The following is a 22,822-nucleotide window of genomic DNA, read 5'->3' as shown; positions in this document are numbered from 1 at the left end:
GACCAGAACCCCTTGAAACTGTCAAGGTCATCAAACAAAAGCAGGGAAAGTCTGAAAAATTGTCACAGCCAAGAGAAGCCCAAGGAGACATGATAACTAAATGTAATGTGTATTCTGGACGTGTTCCTGAGAGAGAAAAAGGATGTTAGGGGGAAACTAAGGCAATTTGAATAAATTATGGAATATAGCTAATTGGGGCAATGCTTCCTACCCTCAGGCATGCAGACTTCCTGCTGATGAGAGGCCAAAGTGGAAGGAATAAAGTGGTGGAGAGGATTGATCCACCTAGAGGTGGGGATTAGCCTTTCTTGCTCTGCCAGGGGGCCCTCTTGAAGCCTGGTGTAGTCTCAGAAGCCTTTCCAGAATAATGCTTTTAAATGCACAAAATAAAATGCAGAAGATTCCATGGCAACCAATTACATTGAAATACAGGTTCAAAATACAAAGAAAGAAATTTGTGATAAAGTAATATATGTGTTTCTTTAACACAAGAACAAATAACAAGATCTGATGGAGGCCTAAGAATTACTGTATTTTTGAAATAGTGATGAATGTAAACATATTTCAAGTTCTCTGTCACCTCTGTAATGTGCAATGAAAAATCTGTAAGTTTTTTTTTAATTTTTAAATTTAATTTTATTTAGTTTTTATGCAGAAGGTTCTTATTAGTTATCTATTTTACACATATTAGTGTATACATGTCAATCCAATCTCCCAATTCATCCCCACCCCCCCGCCACTTCCCCCCTTGGTGTCCATACGTTTGTTCTCTACATCTGTGTCTCAATTTCTGCCCTGCAAACCGGTTCATCTGTACCATTTTCCTAGGTTCCACAAACATGCGTTAATATACGATATTTGTTTTTCTCTTTCTGACTTACTTCACTCTGTATGACAGTCTCTAGATCCATCCACGTCTCAACAAATGACTCAATTTCGTTCCTTTTTATGGCTGAGTAATATTCCATTGTACATATGTACCACATCTTCTTTATCCATTCTCCTGTCGATGGGCATTTAGGTTGCTTCCATGACCTGGCTATTGTAAATAGTGCTGCAATGAACATTGGGATGCATGTGTCGTTTTGAATTATGGTTTTCTCTGGGTATATATGCCCAGTAGTGGGATTGCTGGATCATATGGTAATTCTATTTTTAGTTTTTTAAGGAACCTCCATAGTGGCTGTATCAATTTACATTCCCACCAACAGTGCAAGAGGGTTCCCTTTTCTCCACACCCTCTCCAACATTTGTTGTTTGTAGATTTTCTGACGATGCCCATTCTAACTGGTGTGAGGTGATACCTCATTGTAGTTTTGATTTGCATTTCTCTAATAATTAGTGATGTTGAGCAGCTTTTCATGTACTTCTTGGCCATCTGTATGTCTTCTTTGGAGAAGTGTCTATTTAGGTCTTCTGCCCATTTTTGGATTGGGTTGTTTGTTTCTTTAATATTGAGCTGCATGAGCTGTTTATATATTTTGGAGATTAATCCTTTGTCTGTTGATTCATTTGCAAATATTTTCTCCCATTCTGAGGGTTGTCTTTTCGTCTTGTTTATGGTTTCCTTTGCTGTGCAAAAGCTTTGAAGTTTTCATTAGGTCCCATTTGTTTATTTTTGTTTTTATTTCCATTACTCTAGGAGGTGGATCAAAAAAGATCTTGCTGTGATTTATGTCAAAGAATGTTCTTCCTATGTTTTCCTCTAAGAGTTTTATAGTGTCTGGTCTTACATTTAGGTCTCGAATCCATTTGGAGTTTATTTTTGTGTATGGTGTTAGGGAGTGTTCTAATTTCATTCTTTTACATGTAGTTGTCCAGTTTTCCCAGCACCACGTATTGAAGAGACTGTCTTTTCTCCATTGTAAATCCTTGCCTCCTTTGTCATAGATTAGTTGACCATAGGTGTGTGGGTTTATCTCTGGGCTTTCTATCCTGTTCCATTGATCTATATTTCTGTTTTTGTGCCAGTACCATATTGTCTTGATTACTGTAGCTTTGTAGTATAGTCTGAAGTCAGGGAGTCTGATTCCTCCACCTCCGTTTTTTTCCCTCAAGACTGCTTTGGCTATTCGGGGTCTTTTGTGTCTCCATACAAATTCTAAGATTTTGTGTTCTAGTTCCATAAAAAATGCCATTTGTAATTTGATAGGGATTGCATTGAGTTTGTAGATTGCTTTGGGTAGTATAGTCATTTTCACAATATTGTTTCTTCCAATCCAAGAGCATGGTATATCTCTCCATCTGTTGGTATCATCTTTAATTTCTTTCATCAGTGTCTTATAGTTTTCTGCATACAGGTCTTTTGTCTCCCTAGGTAGGTTTATTCCTAGGTATTTCATTCTTTTTGTTGCAATGGTAAATGGGAGTGTTTCCTTAATTTCTCTTTCAGATTTTTCATCATTAGTGTATAGGAATGCAAGAGATTTCTGTACATTAATTTTGTATACTGCAACTTTACCAAATTCATTGATTAGCTCTAGTAGTTTTCTGGTAGCATCTTTAGGATTCTCTATGTATAGTATCATGTCATCTGCAAACAGTGACTGTTTTACTTCTTCTTTTCCAATTTGTATTCCTTTTATTTCTTTTTCTTCTCTGATTGCTGTGGCTAGGACTTCCAAAACTATGTTGAATAATAGTGGTGAGAGTGGACATCCTTGTCTTGTTCCTGATCTGAGAGGAAATGCTTTCAGTTTTTCACCACTGAGAATGATGTTTGCTGTGGGTTTGTCATATATGGCCTTTATTATGTTGAGGTAGTTTCCCTCTATGCCCACTTTCTGGAGAGTTTTTATCATAAATGGGTGTTGAATTTTGTCAAAAGCTTTTTCTGCATCTATTGAGATGATCATATGGTTTTTCTTCTTCAATTTGTTAATATGGTGTATCACATTGATTGATTTGCATATATTGAAGAATCCTTGCATCCCTGGGATAAATCCCACTTTATCATGGTGTATGATCCTTTTAAAGTGTTGTTGGATTCCGTTTGCTAGTATTTTGTTGAGGATTTTTGCATCTATATTCATCAATGATATTGGTCTGTAATTTTCTTTTTTTTTTTTTTGCGGTACGCAGGCCTCTCACTGTTGTGGCCTCTCCTGTTGCGGAGCACAGGCTCTGGACGCATAGGTTCAGCGGCCATGGCTCACGGGCCCCACTCCGCGGCATGTGGGATCTTCCCGGACCGGGGCACGAACCCATGTCCCCTGCATTGGCAGGCAGACTCTCAACCACTGCGCCACCAGGGAAGCCCGTAATTTTCTTTTTTTGTAGTATCTTTGTCTGGTTTTGGTATCAGGGTGATGGTGGCCTCATAGAATGAGTTTGGGAGTGTTCCTTCCTCTGCAATTTTTTGGAAGAGTTTGAGAAGGATAGCTGTTAGCTCTTCTCTAAATGTTTGATAGAATTCACCTGTGAAGCCATCTGGTCCTGGACTTTTTGTTTGTTGGAAGATTTTTAATCACAGTTTCAATTTAATTACTTGTGATTGGTCTGTTCATATTTTCTATTTCTTCCTGTTCAGTCTTGGAAGGTTATACCTTTCTAAGAATTTGTCCATTTCTTCCAGGTTGTCCATTTTACTGGCATAGAGTTGCTTGTAGTAGTCTCTTAGGATGCTTTGTATTTCTGCAGTGTCTGTTGTAACTTCTCCTTTTTCATTTCTAATTTTATTTATTTGAGTCCTCTCCCTCTTTTCCTTGATGAGTCTGGCTAATGGTTTTTCAATTTTGTTTATCTTCTCAAAGAACCAGCTTTTAGGTTTATTGATCTTTGCTATTGTTTTCTTTGTTTCTATTTCATTTATTTCTGCTCTGATCTTTATGATTTCTTTCCTTCTGCTAACTTTGGGTTTTGTTTGTTCTTCTTTCTCTAGTTCCTTTAGGTGTAAGTTTAGATTGTTTATTTGAGATTTTTCTTGTTACTTGAGGTAGGCTTGTATTGCTATAAAGTTCCCTCCTAGAACTGCTTTTGTTGCATCCCATAGGTTTTGGATTATCGTATTTTCGTTGTAATTTGTCTCTAGGTATTTTTTGAAAAAAATCTGTAATTTCTATTGGTGACAAGTCACAGCTGTTGCTAATATCACTGCAGTGTGTTTTCTCCATTTGTAATAGAAATGCTAAGTATCTGTTAGAGGACAGTGAAAATAAAGAGGATTTCCCCCCTAAGACCCCGGGTTAAAAATGTCTAATTTAGGGAGAATTCCCTGGCAGTCCAGTGGTTAGGACGTGGCAGTTTCATTGCCATGGCCTGGGTTCAATCCCTGGCTGGGGAGCTAAGGTCCTGCAGCACGGCCAAGAAAAAAAAAAAAAGTCTAATTTAGAAAGATGCTATGCAGAGCCTCCTGGAAAGAGAGAAGAAAACTAAGATCTATTACGTATTAAGAGAGGTGGGATCCACTCCTGGGGGATTTGTGGGAAGTGGGGGGAGGGCAGGAAACCATGAAGGCCTGCATGGAGGAAGTAGCATTTGAGCTGGGCTTTCACAGACTGCTAGGGCTCAGGCATGCAGAAACTAGGGTGGGAAAAGATCTTCTGGGCAGAGCAGCAGAGGGACCCAGGCTGGGTGTGCCTAGTTTGGCAGGAAGGCGGGTAATGAGTTCCATAAGTTGGTTTCCACAAGGAGCACTTGATCTGGACGGTCCCTTGTTTGCCGAGACCCAGCAACAGTTCAGAGGCTCAGGCATCAGCGCCACCCTGCTCGGCAGCCTGGCAGCGAGGATGCCTGGGCTTGCTGAGACCACAGACCCGCCTGGCTCTGGAGGGGAAAGAAGGGTGCCACTTAGGTTTGGGGGTGCTCAGGGATGAGGCCCAGCCAGCCCTCTGCTCCCCACCCCACAGCCTGTTCAGGAAGATGTGCTCCCTCAGGAAAGCTTGGAGATGTGATTTGCCAGGGTGGCTGCATTTTGACACTTCATTTCCATTACGGTAGCTTTAAGTTGCCCAATATATTCATTATTCTTGAAATGACTTGGCTCTTAAGGGGAAAGGGCAACTGACACTCTGCTCATGCCTGCATCTCACTCTGCCCTTGCCAGGACTGTCACGAAGGAGGGGAAATAGAATTCCAATAGGTTACATATCTTGCCAGAGGTCACATAACTAGTCCTGTGGAGGAGGTGGAATTTAAACCCAGAAGGTGCAACCTGAAAGTAATTCTAAACCTCATATCATAAATGACCTTGTCTGGCTGCAGTACTGCTTACCAAAAAAAAAAAAAAAACAACAAAAAAGTCAAACAGAAACAAAAACAAACAAGCAAAAGCAGTTGAGCAAATGATAGTACTTAGCAAGCCACGCCTAGCTTTGCTTGCATCTCTGAAAAAAAATGGAAATGGGATCCAAGACATGTCCCACAGTAGCACTTCTTCTTTATGCTACTGACGTGCTTTAAAACACTTGTTTATTTCAAAGTACTATATTTAGGAGTATCTAAAAACTAAACAATTTAATCAGGCTTATAACAAAAACTGGCAGTCCCATGTCCTACCTCCTCCAGATTCTTGCTCCCGTGGACAACCAGGTTCAACTCTTAACCGTCTCTTCCAGCACTTACCTCCTCGTCTCTAAAGCACGTGCTTATAAGCCTTGAATACGTGAATGTCTGTGCTCGTATTTCTGGAAATTTTGATTCTTTATCGCTTCTCCTTAGTGTTGAGCTCCCCGTTGCTTGGATCCCAGGTCTCCCTTTCCCTTCACTGATTTCTTTCATTTTTGAAAAGTGGGTGCTCTGGGGGCTTCCTGGGAATGGATGCGGAAGTGTCTGCAAATGTCTTGGTTCAGGCTTTGCCCATGATTGACAGTTTGGCTGCGTGTGGAATTCTAATATTTATTTATTTATTTATGGCTGCGTCGGGTCTTTCTTGTGGCATGCGGGATCTTTGGTTGTGGTGCGCGGGCTCCAGAGCATGTGGGCTCAGCAGTTGTGGTGCGCGGGCTTAGTTGCCCCGTGGCATGTGGGATCTTAGTTCCCCGACAAGGGATTGAACCCGTGTCCCCTGCATTGGAAGGCAGATTCTCAACCACTGGACCATCAGGGAAGTCCTGTGTATGGAATTCTAAATGGAAATCTTTCCCCCTCAGAGTCTCAATGGCCTGGCTCCATTGTCTTCTAGCTTCCAGCCCCTTGTTACTTGAAGCCACATTTCCTACTGTCACCACGCTGCTCCCTTCCATCCCTTACTGCCTGGGCAAAAGCAGCCTCTTATTCTCTTTACCACTCCCCTCTCTGGCCTCCAATCCAACTCCCTCCAACTCCACTGGCCCAGAGGCCCCTGTCTTTTAAAATCTCTCCCACCCTCCCCTGCTCTTTTCTGTCCCTGTGCCCACCCTGCTGATTCTGCCTCACAGACACCCAGAAACCGTGAGGAGTGGGGCAGAGATGCTGGCAACACCCCTAGGCTCATCAAATGTGTCCTCTTTATAAAAGTTACACCCCAAAGCCCATGCTTCTTTCTCCCTCTACACCAAGGCATTTTTCCTGGAGAGGAGGCAGAGAGTCCTGTTAGAATCAGGAGGACCCAGCGAATTTAATCTGAAGTAGCTGTCCAGGAGATTTGTCAATGCTTGCCTCCAGACCTACTTGGGAAGCACTTGTCCATACCACTCTATAAAAATAGGGACTTCCCTGGTGGTCCAGTGGTTAGGACTCAGCGCTTGCACTGCGGGGGCCCAGGTTCAATCCCCAGTTGGGGAACTAAGATCCCACAAGCATCACGGCAAAAAAAAAAAAAAAAAAAGAAAGAAAAATGGCAGTAGTGTTATATGTAAACAAAGGTTAATGATCACAATATAGAACCTTCCCACAGGGCAACACGGAAAGGACTAACAACCCAATAAAAAAGTAAATCCACAGAATAAATGACCCAAGGCACTCCCCACCATGGAAGCAGAAAGGGGGCTGTTCTTCCTTTCTCTGCCCCTTTCAGAACATGGGCTCGGCTGGCTGGACACTTGTGTCAGGTGCTGGGGCTCTGGGATCAAGAGGGACAGTTAGAATCTGTGCGCCGGGACAGCCAGTGATGATGGCTACCTGGCCAGCTCAGTCCTGCATCCTGCCCTGCCCGGCCTTTCAGCTCCTGCTGTTAACCCAGCTGTCACACTGTTGGGCTGCCCAGTGTCACAACCTCCTTCCCATGTTTGGGGACCTCCCCACCTTAGGAATCTTACCGGAAGCTCCTTGCCCAGGCTGCACCAATCAGAGGCCTGGCCCTGCCCTTGAACAGAGAGCCAAACGGCTGAGGAGTGAGGCCACAAGATGGAGTCTGCGACTGTGGCAACGGCCGAGGCCAGGTTACCATGTGGGGAGGGAGGTACACTTTATATAAAAATATTTTGTAACTTTTGGAGTATGTGTTATCCTTTAATAAAACTTTTATTGTCAGATACTTACACGTGAGTACATAAAACATGTGTGTGCAGTGGGAAAAGTTATAAAGCAAACACCCTTGGAACCACCACCCAGATCAAGAAGTGGAACATTTCAAGTACAAAACGACTGCTCCCCTATGGCCCAGCACCCTCACTTCCAGAAACACAAGCAAAAACATGTACAAGGATCTTCGCGGAAACATGTTCCAAAGAGCAAAAACCAAAATAAAAGGAGTTGGCAGTGTGCTGGCACCTACACGAATGACTGTGCTTAATCCCCACACCCCCGCTGGGGATAAGGTGGGGAAGACGGCAGCTGAGGCTCTGCCACAACAACTTGCCTGGTGGGATGGGGGGGGCAGGGGCACTAGCTGGTCTGACTCAAGGTTTCTTTATTTTGGTCCTTTGTATAAAAATAAAAAATCTTCAAGTGTTCATTGTTTCTCTGTTGAGCAATTCCTCTTTAGGAAATGTAGCCTACGTACGTAACAATAAATATGGCCAAAGCTTCCTGTTCAAAAACAGTCATCACGGCCATATTTTTAGAGCCCTCAAATAAAACGTTTTGAATGTCCAATAATGGGTAAACAAATTCTGATTAGAATTTGTCTTTGTCATTAGAATGACTGTCTATACTGTAGTCATTCAGAGAAAAGTTTATAACAATGTGAAAAATGCTTGTTAAGTAAAACACGCAGAAAACACAATTGTTTATAGAATACGATCACAAGGATGTACAAAGTAAAAGAAAAAAAGACCAAACTATACGAAATGTTAAGGAAAATAACAAAAAGAAAAGAGAGAAAGATGAGGAGGGAAAAGGTAAATATCAATTTTCCCAAGATTTCCTCTAGGAATCGTTTTTTCCTCTGGGGCTGTTGCATGTATGATTTTGTCTGTCCCACCCTGTGGTGTGTCCCGCACCACACTCGCTCTCCTGAAGGACCAGGAGCCCTGGGCACTGCACTAGCCTCTGAGGTCCAGGCAGTGCCTAGAACTGGGCTCCCATTTTACTTCCTTTAGCCCCTGTCCCGTTCAGAGAGGCTGGAAAAGTAAACTCCAGTTTGGAGGCTCCACCCACCTCTCTCTCCAAGTGGCCCAGCCTGGTCCTGACTCGGTCTTCTGGCCACCAACTGGTCCCGTTAGAGCTGTGGCCTCAGGCCCCCAGGCCAGGGGCTGGGGCAGTTCTTGGGCCCACAGGCCTGGTGGCACCCGGTCCTGACCCTGAGCTCCATCCCGTGCCTTCCTCAGCTGAGCCCTGAGGCCTCTTCCTGGAGCCCTGGAGGGAGCTTGGCCTCGGGCCGATGGCACAGGGTCAGGGTCCTACCCTCGAGGAGCCAGAAAACGGGGTGGAGGGGCCGGGAGAAGATGGCATGAAAGGTATACAAGTGTTGGGTCTCGGGCTCCAGGCTGTAGAAGGTGAGGCAGCCAGAGGTCAGGTCCAAATCCATGCCCAGGAGCCGCCCTGATACCCCCGGGAGGCGCCGGGCCTCCCCGTTGTGCCAGGCCTGGGTGCTGTCCTCCTGAATGCAGAGCCCCCAGGAGCTGGGCCCACGGCCGATGTTGTCCGTGTGGGGCCCCAGCTTGCGCCTCGTTAGTTCTGAGTAGGCAACGCCCAGCGTCACCGAGTGGTTGGACACACGTACCTCCCAGTAGTGCTGCCCGGCCTGGAAGCTCTGGGCACACTGCACTTGCCAGAGCTCGAAGCTGCCTGGCCCATCTGGGCCCCGGGGCTTGCGACAGTGCTTTACCTGCCGGTCCTGCTGAGACAGGTAGAAGTGACGGTTGGCGCTGATGGGGTCGAAGGTCAGGTTGCGATAATCTGTTGGGCAGAGATGGATGGAAGGTGAGCGGGCAAGGGTGCCTGTGCCTGGCCACCATCCTGTCCCCAGAGGGGAGAGACAGCAACTGAAGGTCCACGGGCGGATCGCCAGACATCTGCCGGGGCGACTGCAAGCTGAGCTAACGAGGACATCATCTCAGCATCCGACCCTCCATGCAACCCCTGAGGTGGAACCTTCCATCAGCCTCATTTCACAGATGAGAAAACGGAGGTTCAGAAAGGTCACCTAACTTCGTAAAGTGGAAGAACTGTGATCAATCCCAGATTTGCGTGCCCAGAATCTCCTTAAACACTACACGGGCTGCACGTGTAAGAGGTGTGCATCCTGCAACAGGTGTGCAGAGGGGCCAGGCTAGCCCCAGGGAGGGGAGGGAAACAGACTTCCTGTACAGAGCAGTCATAGCACGTGCCGTGCACACGCACAGACCCACGTGTACACACAGCGCACTCACACGCACACGCTCACACAGGTGCACACACACATGCGATGGGCCTTCTTACTCTGCCAGAGTTTCCTCCTCAGTGGACAGACGAGGCTCGCGACTGGTGCCGGGGGACCCGGGGCCTCTAGGGGGCAAAGCAGTGTTTTAGGGGAGTGACCTGGAGGGGAGCTCATGGGGGCTGGGCCCTGACTCCATTACCACCCCAGTGGGAAGAACAGCTGGGCCCAGAGGGGTGGAGAGAGATCTGGGGTCAGCCTTACCCATGGAGCCAAAGTCAGCAGCCTTGGCTGGTGCTCCGGGGTGGCCCCCCTCTTCCAGGAGGAGGGCACACAGCTGGCTCAGGGACTCCTTCAGGCCGCCCAGCTGCTGATCTTCGTCCCAGTGCGGGAGAGTCAGTGGCCCGAGCGGGCCTGGGGGCGCCAGGAGCTGTGATTCCTGAGCCCCGGGGACAGCTGCAGTAAGCCGGAGCACGAGGGGCAGGCACCCCGGTCCCCACCCTGCCGCCCCAAGGCCTGGTACCTGGAGGAAGGTCCGGTCGTCCAACTGCTCCAGGAGGTTGCGAATCCTGTCGTCACAGCAAGACAAGGCCTCCAGGTGGCCCTGCAGTCGCTGTTTCTCGTCCCGGGCCTGTTCCAGCGCCTGTGTCTTGGCCACCTCGATGTTCCTCAGGGCCAAGTTCCGCTGCATCTCCAGGGCCTGCAGCAGGCGGTTGAACTTGCCAGAGATCACGGAGGTCAGGGTGCAGGCTGAGCTCTGGGTGGGCACAGGAGAAGTCGAGGGCAGCCAAGTCCCTGGGCTGCCCGCTGGCCTGAGGGGTGGGAATGTGGGGAGCCATGGTCCCTGGAATCTCTCCCCCTGTTCAGCCCTTCCTTTCCTGCTGCCAGGAGGCATTTTCAAGGCAGCTTACACCTACTGCCCGGTGTCCCAGGAACCGGCCAGTGGCTGCTCGAAGGACACGGCATGAGGACGTGGGGGGCGTGGAGCAGACAGGCCTCATACCTGGATCTGGCTGCTTCGCTGCTGCAGCTCCTGTAGCTGGCTCTCAGCCTGGGTGGCCTGCTGCTGGGTGACCTCCAGTGTGGCTCTCAGCTGGGCCTGTGGTGCCCACCGGGGGACAAGTAACAAGAGAGATCCAGGATCGGCTGTGAAGTTCCCCCCTCAGCCAGTCAAAACACCTGCAGATGCTGGGCATCCCCTCCTCATGCCACCCCAGGTGAGGCCAGCACGCAGAGCATCAGCCTTGGTGTGTGCCCCGGGAGAACTGGGTCAGAGTCCCAGGGAGGCCTGGACAAGGCCCCTTCCCCACCCGGAGCAGGGTGGTGCAGAGGCCTTGGGCTGAAGACGAGCAACCTGGGGCAGAGCAGCCCCCCACTACCCCCAGTCAATAAATGGGAGCTTACGCGGCCTTGAGGGGAAGGTGCGACGACCCAAAGCACCGAAGTTTTTTGACAGGTGGGCAGTGCACCGCAGGTATAAGCTGGGTTCTTCCAAATGCCTGGCCAGTCCTCAGGCCCAGCTTTGGACATGAGGGGGAAGGGGGCACCCCTATTTGGTTGTGACCTGTCTGGTCTCCTCGAGGATCAAAATGCTATACTCTCGTAGTTCAGGACTGCGCATCTGCTAAGATTTGGTTCCCTGTACCAGGTCAAGAGCCTGTCTTGATTCTTCTTGTCCCAGCAACACTTTGATGGAAGGACTGATATTATCCCCGATTCACAGGTCAGAGAAGTTGACAACTTGGTCAAAGTAATCAGGTCTTCCTAAGTGCAGCACTTGTGCCTCTGTTCAGGCCTCACCGCCTCCGGCACGGTAAAACATGCTGAACGTAGGAGGGGGCAGGGCAGACTTTTCTGGTTCACCCTGACTCTCCCCCAAGGGCACACATCCAGCCCCTCACACCCCAGCGTCACTTCCCCTCTCCCTAGCCAAATTATAGCTCCTGCAGTGCATCTGCCGCCGGCTGTACCACCTGTTCCTCCCTCTCTCCCTGTTGCTGCCCTCCACTGCAAACTTCGATGCTTAGTGCAAGGTCTTTGGTCCCACAAGCAGTAACACCTTGTCCTTACTCTGTGCCTTCAGCAGCCACAGGGATTATCCTCCACATTCTGGCTCTGGGCTGCTTGACCTCCTCATTCCATCTCAGCCACTCACCCCTGTAACTTCACCCTGGACCCGTCACCAGCTCTAACATCTCTATTCCAAGCATCTGTTTTCTGACCACCACCTCCTTTCAAACCAGAATAAAAACAGGACCAAGCGAAGCTGCTGAAGCTGCCAGCCCCGCCCGGGCGCAGAGAGCAGGGCGGGGTCCCCCGAGGGTCACCTCGCGCTCTCGGCGCTCGGCGTCCAGTAGCGTACGCTCGTGGAGGCGACACTCGCGCACGGTGCACACGCTGCACACGCAGAGGCCCTCGGTGCGGCAGAAAAGCTCGAGCGGCCTCCCGTGCCGGGGGCAGCACGCGCCGGGGCCGGGTTCGGGCGCCGGCCGGACGCGCAGATCCTCCAGCACGCCGCTCAGAGCCACGTTGCGGCGCAGCTCGGCGCTGTCGGGGAAGGGCTCCCGGCACTCGGGGCACACCTTCTCGCTGCGGCCCAACCAGTCCTGGATACAGGCCCTGCAGAAGTTGTGGCCGCAGAACAGCGTCACCGGGTCCCGGTAGAGCCCCAGGCAGATGGCACAGGTCAGCCTGTCCTCCAGCCACGGCGCGGCCATGGCGGCGGCGCGCGGCCCCAGACGCACGGGCGGAAGGCCGGGGCCTCTTAAAGGGACCGCCGGCGCCCGGGTGTGGGTGCGGCGGGCGGAGCCAGGACCCGCCTGGGAAGACGAACTTGACAGCCCTTCTTCCGCCCCGACCAGCCGCCACTCCCAGTGCGCTCGCTCCACCCTGCGCCGACGGCTGCGGGATTGGCTTCCCATTCCGGTGCTCGGCCCCTATCAACTCCGAGCCACCCCTGCCTGCCTTTTACCACCCGAAACTGGGAGTTGGGGTCCAGCTCTCTCTGGGACCTCCATCCTGCTTCCCTAGATCCTCAGTCCAGCAGCTCCCGTGCAGGGAATCTGGACACAAGAGGCTTGGGAAACCCGTCGGGCCTCCTGGCCTCCTCCTGGCTGAGGGCCACCACCAGAACCTCTTCTGAGCCCCTAATCTGAAAATCTCATGCAAATACTACTAACAACAAGGGCTGTTGTTATCTACCTCCCAGGGGTTTTGGCGATTAAATGGAACAGGACCGCACATGGGAATGCCTGGCAATGAGCATGGCGCACACAGCTAGTGCTCATTAAATGCTCTCTCCTGACCCGAGGGGCCCTGCTGCACTTTTTCCTTGAGCTGAATTTCAGGCACTTGCCGGATTAGGGTGTCTCCCTTCTCTAGGTTATGCCTAATTTCGGTTCTTTTAAAGCAAACAGTGAGGTGGAAATTTCTGGTTACCAAGAGACAGAGACCAAAAAACAGTGGTTCCTTCCTACCCCCTTTAATGGAAACTAAAGCAAGCTTAACCTGCACTTGGAAGCCCCTCTGGGTGTCAGCCCTCTGCTGGGGAGAGTTCCTTGTCTGCAGGTCCCAACTGTTCTGGAACCTCACTTTTTAGAGAGGTGGTTCCCCTGCAGCTGAGCACAGAAGGATCCTGACTGCTAACCCACCTGCCCTGGGGGCAGTGTGTGCTGGGCCAGCGTGAGCTGGAGGAGGGTTAACTCTTTCTTTCCAAAGGAGCTGGCCTAATTTTGAGGCGGGGCGTCCTCTCCCTTTGATGCAGCAAGCGTATTGTCTTCTGGGTGACAGTATGTGAAGTTTCTCTTGCTGGACAAGGTGCATTGATCTCTTGACTGGCTACTAGGCAGTCTCTGCCTTTAGAGAGGAGAAATACCCTAACCATCCAGCAAGCACTCGGGAGCTTTCTGGGTCCTGAGCAGGGGGCGTGCCCAGAGATCTCTGAGACCTGCCTTTGCCCCACCTGACAAGGCTTCTTATTCAAAGTATCTGGAGGCCAGGAGCCTGTGAACAGCCGGCAAGGGGCCAATGCCCAGGGCTGGCAAATTTCTTTCAAGAGGCCTGTGGGAGCAGCCAGGGTCCACTGCCTGCTTTTCTTCTGCACCCGTCTTCAGCCAGTGGATCGCAGGGCCTCTGACACCCTCAGGAAGCAGAGGTGAGGGGTCACCTCCTGGGGTGGGAGACAGCCTTCTTCCCACCCATAAAGCAAGAGTCCCACCAGGGGGCATTCTGGCTGCTCCCAGAACACAGACCCAGACCAGCTACAGCAAAAATCAATATATTCATACCCCCAACTCCCCAACTTTCTTCACTTCCAAGCCCTGGGCCTGCTGGGAGGGCAGCAGAGGGGCTGCCTCAGGCAGGCCGGAGAACCCCAATGCTTGCCCCCCTTGGCACTGTGTCTCTATTGCTCCCGCCTGCGGAGCCTGACAGGGTGGCCTGAGAGGCCCAGTCCACTCTCTGAGGGGGGTGGCACTCCAGCCACTCAGTAGATGCCATAGGTGGGTTCGTGACTGTCTCTGTACCGGTCCAGGTAGCGCAGGGGCTGCCGGTGGGGGAAGCGCTTCTGCTTAGGGTGATAAGGGGGCGGCCGCATAAACTCAAACACAGGCTCTCGCATGTCTGCAAGAAGAGTGAAGGGGCGTGTGTGTAGACTGCTGCTGGCCTGAGCCCCTCTCGCGTCTGCCAGGTGGGACTGCCCAGGCTGGCACCACCCAGCCAGCCCACCCCAGGAGTGGCATGCCTGCTGGTGGCCCTCTCCTGACAGGCGCTCCTCCTGGCAAGTCAGGAGAGGTCTGTGAGCTCAGGCCAGCCGCCCCCTCCTCCAGCCCACTCTGCCCTTACCCAGGAGCTGGTGGAAGATGTGGGTGACCGAGTCATCCCAGCGGCACTGGAAGAAGGCCAGGCCAGCTGGAGTCATGGCATCTTGGTGTTTCTTGTAGAAATCAAAAGTGTGGAAGGTCCGCTGGGCAAGCTGGTAGCTGGAGGAAGAGCGGAGCATTAGAGAGTGGGGAAGGGGGCACCAGAGCCCCACAGGCAATGCTGAGAAGCCCCTTAGGGTCTGCCTAGCACAGCTCAAGTTACGAGAGAGAACTGAGAAAGACTGACCACTGCTGGGAAGCTGGCCTGAGGCTGGGGGTAGCTGTGTGGGGGGGAGGGGCACAGATTACCAGGGTGAGGGCCGGGTGTCCCCAGAGAAGTCGATTGGCTTGTCCTGCTTGAAGAGCAGAAAGGCAAAGCGGTGGAAGCCGGAGCCTCGGGCAGGGAAGGGGGGCAGGTAGGGACACGTCTCCTGTCCTTCAGCCACCCTGTTGCCTGGGATGTTGGTTCTGGTGGGAGAAAAAGCATCTGTTAATTACCACTCGCGGGAGGTGGCAGCAGGAACATCCCCACCCGTGTGCTCCCTAGAGACTGATATACCTCCCCGGGAAGAGAGACCCTAAAATGATCTCTATTGTACAATCAAGTAGGAAGTAGAGCTCTGTAAACCCTCGGATGGACTGCAAACTTGTGGAGGGAACAGTAGGGGCTCAGAGGCCGACAAGGGCCCCAGGAACTGTCAAGATGAGAGCTAGGTCAAGCAGCCCGTTTACTGGCCCTGGGGAGCTGTGGGGATGCCACAGCTGTGCACGCGCGAGAGCCATGCGACCTTGGGCTGTTTCTCTGCCGGTTTCCCAAAGCCTCTAGGTTTGTCAGGGAGTGTTTGCCCAGCCTGGCACTGGGATGGCCGCTGTACCTGCCCCAGGTACAACTCCCCAGAGGGTCCTGTTACACAGGCTGGTAACTGCAGTTGAATAAAAATGCCTGACCTCCTCCCCTTGGCCTGGTGCTCAGAACCAAAGGCCACCGAGAAAACAAGAGGCAGCCCACAGGTACCGGAGGCCTCTCATGGACTCCTTTCCCATTTGATTGTCACAGAGCCCCTCAGGGTGGCTAAGGCACGTGGTGGCATCATCCTTGTTTTACAGGTAAGGAAAGGAGTTCAGGGAGACCAGGAGGCCTGTGGGAGAGGCCAAGGCCCACTGCTTTCCTTCTGCACCTGTCTTCAGCCACTGGATCACAGGGCCCCTGACACCCTCAGGAAGCAGACGTGACGAACCACCTCCAGGGATGGGAGATGGTGGTTAATCCATGGTGGAGCCACGACTGAAATGCAGGTGCAGATCTTTCCAGGGTGCCAGGGCCTCCTGGAACGCTTCTGACCCATTCCCCTACCCCAGGTACTCACAGCAGCCAGTGCAAATACTCAGCATCCGGTTCCAGCAGGTGTCCATCTGCACATAAACACACCCCACTGACTGCGGGAACTGCCGCCCCTTCCCACCTCCTCCCTGGGAAGGAGCGGGGGCTGGAGCTTTCCATCTGGCCCCTCCCCCAGCTCCCCAGGGCCCTGGCTCCCGGGAGGTGAAGGAGGCAGGAGTCCCAGTGAGCCCCAGACACCTACCCAAGTTGGTGAGCAGCAGTGTCCACATGGAGCCCTCGCCTGCCTTATAGGTCACCTCCGGGGCCTGGGCAGCCTGGTGGGGAAAGAACGATGGAGCTGTCACCCCCATCAGGGATGGACAAGCTGTTCTAAACAGACCTTCGTTCTGGAGGTCAGGAGCCTGAGAAACCTTGGAGAAAGAAGAGTCCATTCTGAAACAAATGCCCATGACAGCCCCTTGAGAGGCAGGTGGGCAAACAGAGACTTATAGACTTATAGAACTCTACAGAGTTGACTATCCCGAGATCTGAACCACAAGAAGGCCAAGGACCAGGGGCTAGGAGGGCACTTTGAAGACAGAGGGTCAGTCACAGCAGTATGCCAAGATGCGGCTTCTTTTCCTTTCACTTTACATCCTCTTCTTTGTAATTACTGTATCATGGTGTTGTTTATCAGGAAATCAAAAAGAGGAGACAGAGAACAAGAAGACCCCAGATCAGTCTACACAGATGCCGTGCTTGTGTCCTTAACCACCATAAAAACTGCCTCTATAAATACTTTCAAAAAGGAGTTTTTGTCTGTGGCCCCATGGTGGGATATGTCTGTGTACACAGGGCGGGGAGGGGCACAGGCCAGCAGTTACCTCAGTTGGAGTGACCTCATTGCCGTAGTACACAGGCACCAAGTCGTCCTCGCCTATAGCGTAGGCCACATGCAGGGGGACTCGGGGCACGAAGGTGGCCCCGTGGAACAGGTCTCGATAGAGGCCGTAGTGTTCAGCCAGACGCTGCTTGTGGTAGGGGCCACAGGTCCTCTCCCACTCAGCCCTCACTGCCTCCAGTGGGATGCGTGCTGGGAAGGAATGATGCCAGCTGGGATGCAGGGTCAGGGCAGGGACACACCCAGGACCCTCTCCCCTGGGAAGGCTTACCTGTGCGGAGGCGAGCGGCCCGTTCCTCCTCCACATTGGCCCGCAGTGCCTGGAGGACCCGCTTCCGCTCCAACAGCTGTTGGGTCCGGCAGACCTTAGGTGCAGGCAACCCAATGTCAATCTTGTCTTTGGGATCTGGGGAGGGAAGGGGTGTTAAAGAAAGTAAGATCAGGTCTTGGTTAAGCTGCCTGTCCATACCTTTCCTTTCACTGGGCAAGCTCTGCTGCTAAAGCTTACCCTTTAATTCACAAAACTAAAATATACTGTGTAGTCAGCTTCACAGACATGAACAGGGTCCAGTTGCTAAGCAAATTGGGTACAACTTGAGACTGATCCCTAAACCAGGTTACATCATCTGTCTCGGTCATGGGAAATCGAGGCGGATGGCCATCCCAATTATAGTTGGCATCACCTTCAAGCCTGTTCACAGCTGGCCATGGACTCGCACCTGTGTACCTGGCAGAATTCAGAGCTGAAGCTAGAAGCAAAGAAGCACTTCTCACACTTAATGCACAAAACCACACAAGTCACCTGGGAAACTTGTTTAAATTCAGATTCTGAATCAGCAAGTTAGCGTGGGGCCTGACACTCTGCATTCCTAACAAGCTCCTAGGTAATGCCCATGCTGCTGTTCCCAGAACACACTCTGAGGAGCAAGACCCTAGAAAACTTTCAATCCAGCACCCTTTCCCATTTATGTTAGACTATGACAATAAGAAACAGACACTGAGCCCACATCAAGAATGACATTAGTCTAAGAATTCCGATTAACTGTATCCTTTAATCCTCACAACGATCTTGTGACACAGACACAATCTTTTTATTTTATAGTTGAGGAAACTGAACCTCAGGGAAGTCACTCCCAAGAGATTGACTTGGGTTTAAGTAAGATTCCACATGTGTGCCCTTAACCATCATTAAAACGCCTTTATAAACGCTTTCCAAAGAACAAACTCCTTAAGTGTAGTCAGTCTCTCAGGAGCAGGGTCCCTGAGTCACCTTGCCCAGAGCTTTCAATTTAATTCAGCAAAGTATTGCACACCTACGTGCCAAGCACTGTGCGGGTGCAAGGATCCAATGGTGGTCAAGACAGGCAGGATCCCCACCCTTAGGGAGCTCATGAACTGGGAGGGAGGCAGCGAAAAGAGTCAGGATACGGTGTGGCCAAGGCTACATGAACAGTATTGTAGGAGCAGAGAGGGGCGTTCTAACCCGGAACTGGGCCGTGGGGAGCTGGTCAGGAAAGGGCTTTAGGTGTAGAAATATCCAAGGTGGAACTCTAATAATGAGAGAAGGGAATGTTCCAAAGTAGGGGGACCGAAAGGTGTGAAAAATCCTGGTGGGACTAAATCGCCACCGGTGCGCACGGGACCGCTGGCAGGCCCCCTCCCCCAAGCTCGAGGAGGACGCCGGCGGGGCCCCCCCGAGTCGCAAGGCGGCGGGGTCACCGCGCAGCTCCGGTCGCCCCGCACCTGACTCCTCTCCGAAATGCTCCCGGTAGGTCCGCCACCAGTGCGGGTCCCGCGCCTCCTGCTCCGCCCGGCGCCGGTAGCGGTCGAAGCTGCGGTACTTCTTCAGCCGCTCCAGGTTGCTCACGTCGATGACCTCGTTGGGCATCGGCCCCAGAGGAGCGGTCCGGCGGCTCAGGGCGGCTGCGGGCAGAGAGCGGGACGTCAGGCCGGCCCCGGCCCGGCCCCACGGAGGTCGGGGGCGGGAGCTGGCTCGATCCCCAGGGTTCGGCTATACGGAGACCTCCAAGAGCCCTCACCTGAGGTGCTGAAGCCCCGCCACCTCCGACTCCCGTACAACGCGACTCGCCACCAGGTCGCCGCCATCTTCCCCCAAGCCGCCGTCGCCACCGCGGCTCCTAAGACCCGAAAGAGGCGGCCGCAGCAGCGCCTGAGCGCACGGCGGAAGCCCCGCCCTCAGGCCCCGCCCCAGCATCATAGGAGCCACGCCCCCTCCTAGGCCCAGCAGTCTTACTTCCTGGGATCCGCGAGCTCCTCCCTCCGGGAGGTGGCTGCGGACCTCGAGCGCCCTGGCTCCGGAAGTGACCGGTGAACGGCGAGGCGGAGCTGCGAGCGGTCCGGACCCCTTCCCGCGTCCAGCCACCAGGGGGCGGCACAGACTGGGGACGGTCGGCCGGGCCCGCAGCCACCTCGGCTCAACGAGGTAGGCGCTTTGCGGGGCTCTGGGTGCTGCTCTCTCTCAAGGGTCACCCAGTCCCTGAAGGCGGCATCCTGAGCACCCCCGGCAGCACGGGCAGGGGAAGGGGTTGCGAGCAGGGATTCAGGAGTCCTCCTACTTGGGTTCAGATTCCAGATTGTGACCTTGCTGTCGCCCTTGCAGTTTCCTCATTTGGAAAAAAAAAGCACGTAGTAATAGTGCTTACCTCATAGGATTGTTAGAAGGATTAAATGTTAATTAACATATATAAAGCACTTAACTGTGGGATATGTGTTAGCTTTTGATCACCTCCAAGTTTTTGCCTTTGCCTAAACCTTTTCAGGGTTGTGTTGTTCTTGGGATTCAGTTCTAACAAGATGAAACTTGGTACCCCTGGTGATCTGGACCCGCTTCTGCTCTGGTCCCTCTGTCCTGGAATTCAAGCTTCTGTGACACCAACCTTTTGTAACCCAGCAAAGGGCTCTTGTGCCTGTGATGCAGAAAGCCAGACTCTTGACACTGGATTTGCAGCAGAGTAGATTTATTGCAGGACACCAAGCAAGGGAGTGGGAGACAAACCTCAGATCCACCCCAACTTGGTCTTTGAGTTTTGTTTTGTGGGGGTTTTTTTAGGGGAGGAAAAAGGAAGCTGGGGTTAATCATCATTTTTTGACGTTTTTTTTTTAATATGGACCACTTTTAAAGTCTTTATTGAATTTGTTACAATATTGCTTCTGTTTTATGTTTTGGTTTTTGACTGCAAGGCATTTGGGATCTTAGCTCCCTGACCAGGGATGGAACCTGCACCCCCTGCATTGGAAGGCGAAGTCTTAACCACTGGACCACCAGGGAAGTCCCTACATTTCTTTTTTTTTTATTTTCTATTTTTATTTATTTTTTTATTTTTTAGTCCCTACATTTCTTAATCAAAGTTTTGGGAATCAGGATGTTTCTGGTTTACGACTCTCTGGCCAGGTAGTCCATGGCTTGGGGGTCTGTGAGCTCATCTTGCCCTGGAGAAACGGCCTGAGTTTGCACATGAATGGAGATATCTATAATAATAGCAATTTTAGTACATTAACGATGTTATCCACAGCAGCAGTTTTAGTCATCTGACTCTGGTTGGTTACTGTTCAGTTAGCACAGGATTGAGATCAGAGGGGATAAGAAAGGGAATAAAGTTTTGGATAGAGAGATTAATCATAAACTCGGTAAGGGAACATGGTTTTACAGGGACTCGGTTTCACATTTTTCACTTACTTAGCACTTTTCTCCCCCTGGCACCGGACCTTTGCACATGCTGTTACTTCTGCCTTGCACTCCTTACCTTTCCCCCTGTTGCTTGGCTACCTCCTAGGCCCCGTGAAGTGGTCCCTCCAGGACGCCTTCCCTGATGTCTCAACCAGGGCTGCTGACCCATTCAGTTGCTCTGGTACTAGCAGAAGCTTGACCCTCACATTCACACTGAAATGGCATGGGGGGGCGGGGTCTCTTAATTCAGCAGGAAGTGGCCACACCTTGAATTTGGTTTTCATAAACAGCAACCAAACAGCTAAACCCACTGTCACTGCCAACTCACCCATCAGTGCACAGCTACTGTACGTTAAGGCCCGTAAGACCCAGTCATTGCTTATTTTTAATATTTTCATTTTTATTCAGATGTTACTTATTTTATTATTTTGGCCGCGTCGTGTGGCATGTGGGATCTTAGTTCCCCGACCGACCGGGGATCTAACTCATACCCCCTGCAGTGGAAGCGTGGAGTCTTAACCCCTGGACCCCCCAGGGAAGTTCCTGGAGGCACTGCTTATTAATTTGTGAAATTCTGCTGATGGAAGAGCAGAGCTGAAGGTTGTGAGCAGACCAGGACTGTGCCTCAGGCCGGGAGGAGCACAGGGGTTCCTGTATGCTTGATGTCCTGCGCGTGTTTGAATCTGGCCTCCTTTGCTATTTTATCTTCTCCTTTTGTTTCTGAATCCTCTTCTACATGCCTCTAAACCCACCCCCACCCCAGCCTGCCCCTCTAGAGATGAAGACTCATGGGACCTCCGGGGCAGAGGCACAGGGCTTGCTAGTCAATCAGATGACTGTTATTTGTCCATTATTCCTTACTTTTGAAAAACACTCCTGTTCTCTCGCTGTCCTAGAACCCTCTAAGAATGGGGCTTGCTGGGATTTTAACTGTTTGAAAGGCCTAGCAGGGATTCCCACTGGTATCAACTTGAGGCAAATAATAAACATGAATAACTCTTGAAACTGGAAGTATTAGTCCAGCCAGTGTCTTTGATCATCATTACTTTCCACCAATATTTCTCTTTCTACAGGGAACATCTGGGTTTATGACCTTGAGGAGTTGTTTATAATTTTGAAGGGAAAAAGAAAGATCAGCAGATACGTTAACACTCACTCCTGTGTGCAGCCGTCTTCCACCTGTGGCGTGGGAGAACGTTAATGAAAAGGGGGTGTGTAAGCCACCTGCCACACCTCAACGCCAGTGACAGGGATCCAGAGCAGTTACAGGCACTGGGTGATGTGTCACCGTAACTAAGTGGCCGTGGAACGTGTCTACTTGGCTGTTCCATGGGCACCCAGTTGCCCAGGACAGCAACCTGGGGGTCGTCCTCGACACATCTTCCTTCCTGACCCTGCCTGCATGTCAGGCACCAGGTCCCTCAGTGCCACGCCCGGTGCTGTACTGTCCCGTCTCCCCTATACCACGGCAGACAGCCTTCTGCCCGCTTCCCTGCCCGCACTCTTGCCCCACTCCGGTTGGTCTGTTCTCCACCCAGAGCCACAGTACTTTTTCTAAAACACAAAGATGGTTCCACCCTGTTTAAAACCCTTCAATGGGGCTTTCCTGGTGGCGCAGTGGTTGAGAGTCCGCCTGCCGATGCAGGCGACACGGGTTCGTGCCCCGGTCCGGGAAGATCCCATGTGCCGCGGAGCGGCTGGGCCCGTGAGCCATGGCCGCTGAGCCCGCGCATCCAGAGCCTGTGCTCCGCAACGGGAGAGGCCACAACAGTGAGAGGCCCGCGTACCGCAAAAACAAACAAACAAACAAAACAACAAACCCTTCAATGAATACCCATTGCCCTGAAGATAAAAATTCAAACTTTAACAAGGTAAACAGAGCCTCGTTGACCTGCCCCCTAATTCTAAACTCATTCCTGTTGGGTCTCCCTGCACCCTCCCCCAATATGTGCCTGTGATCGCCCACATATCTGTCAGGTGACTGCTTAAATGCCAGCTGCTCCCAGGCTGGGCCCAACCTTAGACCCACCTCCGGCCCTTCACACAGGTGGGAATTCATTAAGTGTGTGTTGAGAGGATTGAATTCCAAGCTTCGACAAGGCTTCTAATGGGACGCGAATGCTTCCCTCCTCTGTGTGGGCACCACCCCATGCAGCGGCTCGGGGATCTTCTACTTCACAGAAGCACCGTGTGCAGCAGCTTTTCTAGAAGGAGCTAGCAGTGATGTGGCTGAGCGCCTGGGGCTTTGGAATCTGTCCAAGCAGAACTCAAATCCAGGTTCTGCTGTTTGCTGCGTCACCTTCGGCAGATTATTGAACCTCTGAGTCTCAGTCCCTTCATCTGCGAAGTAGGGGTGATAATCGCACCCTTCTCCTGCTTGTGGTCCAGCCAGGGG

The 22,822-nt window shown here is 51.5% G+C and overlaps 2 protein-coding genes across 8 annotated transcripts; both read right to left on the bottom strand.

Moving 5' to 3' along the window:
- Nucleotides 1-7,361: 7,361 nt before the first annotated feature.
- On the bottom strand, nt 7,362-13,777 carry TRIM65 (tripartite motif containing 65). 2 transcript variants are annotated; one of them, XM_067715907.1, is made up of 6 exons: nt 11,986-13,777; nt 10,662-10,757; nt 10,182-10,415; nt 9,923-10,097; nt 9,721-9,786; nt 7,362-9,198 (listed from the first exon to the last, which is right to left on the bottom strand). In XM_067715907.1, exons 1-6 carry the CDS (start codon nt 12,577-12,579, stop codon nt 8,624-8,626), a joined length of 1,740 nt encoding a protein of 579 aa, XP_067572008.1. In that variant the 5' UTR covers nt 12,580-13,777; the 3' UTR covers nt 7,362-8,623. The 2 variants fall into 2 exon arrangements, with proteins under 2 accessions (XP_067572008.1, XP_067572009.1); XM_067715908.1 differs by lacking the exon at nt 9,721-9,786.
- A 141-nt stretch (nt 13,778-13,918) lies between these two features.
- Nucleotides 13,919-18,938, bottom strand: MRPL38 (mitochondrial ribosomal protein L38). 6 transcript variants are annotated; one of them, XM_067715909.1, is made up of 10 exons: nt 18,779-18,938; nt 18,483-18,662; nt 18,057-18,134; nt 17,011-17,145; nt 16,723-16,931; nt 16,101-16,269; nt 15,885-15,930; nt 14,827-14,985; nt 14,501-14,637; nt 13,919-14,278 (listed from the first exon to the last, which is right to left on the bottom strand). In XM_067715909.1, exons 1-10 carry the CDS (start codon nt 18,843-18,845, stop codon nt 14,142-14,144), a joined length of 1,317 nt encoding a protein of 438 aa, XP_067572010.1. In that variant the 5' UTR covers nt 18,846-18,938; the 3' UTR covers nt 13,919-14,141. The 6 variants fall into 6 exon arrangements, 4 of the variants coding, with proteins under 4 accessions (XP_067572010.1, XP_067572012.1, XP_067572011.1 ...); XM_067715911.1 differs by having other exon boundaries at nt 16,101-16,173; XM_067715910.1 differs by lacking the exon at nt 18,057-18,134.
- Between the last annotated feature and the right edge of the window lie 3,884 nt (nt 18,939-22,822).

The sequence above is a fragment of the Pseudorca crassidens genome, chromosome 19 (assembly GCF_039906515.1).
Source record: "Pseudorca crassidens isolate mPseCra1 chromosome 19, mPseCra1.hap1, whole genome shotgun sequence".
NCBI classification, from domain to species: domain Eukaryota; kingdom Metazoa; phylum Chordata; class Mammalia; order Artiodactyla; family Delphinidae; genus Pseudorca; species Pseudorca crassidens.
This window is presented reverse-complemented; position numbering and strand designations above follow the sequence as displayed.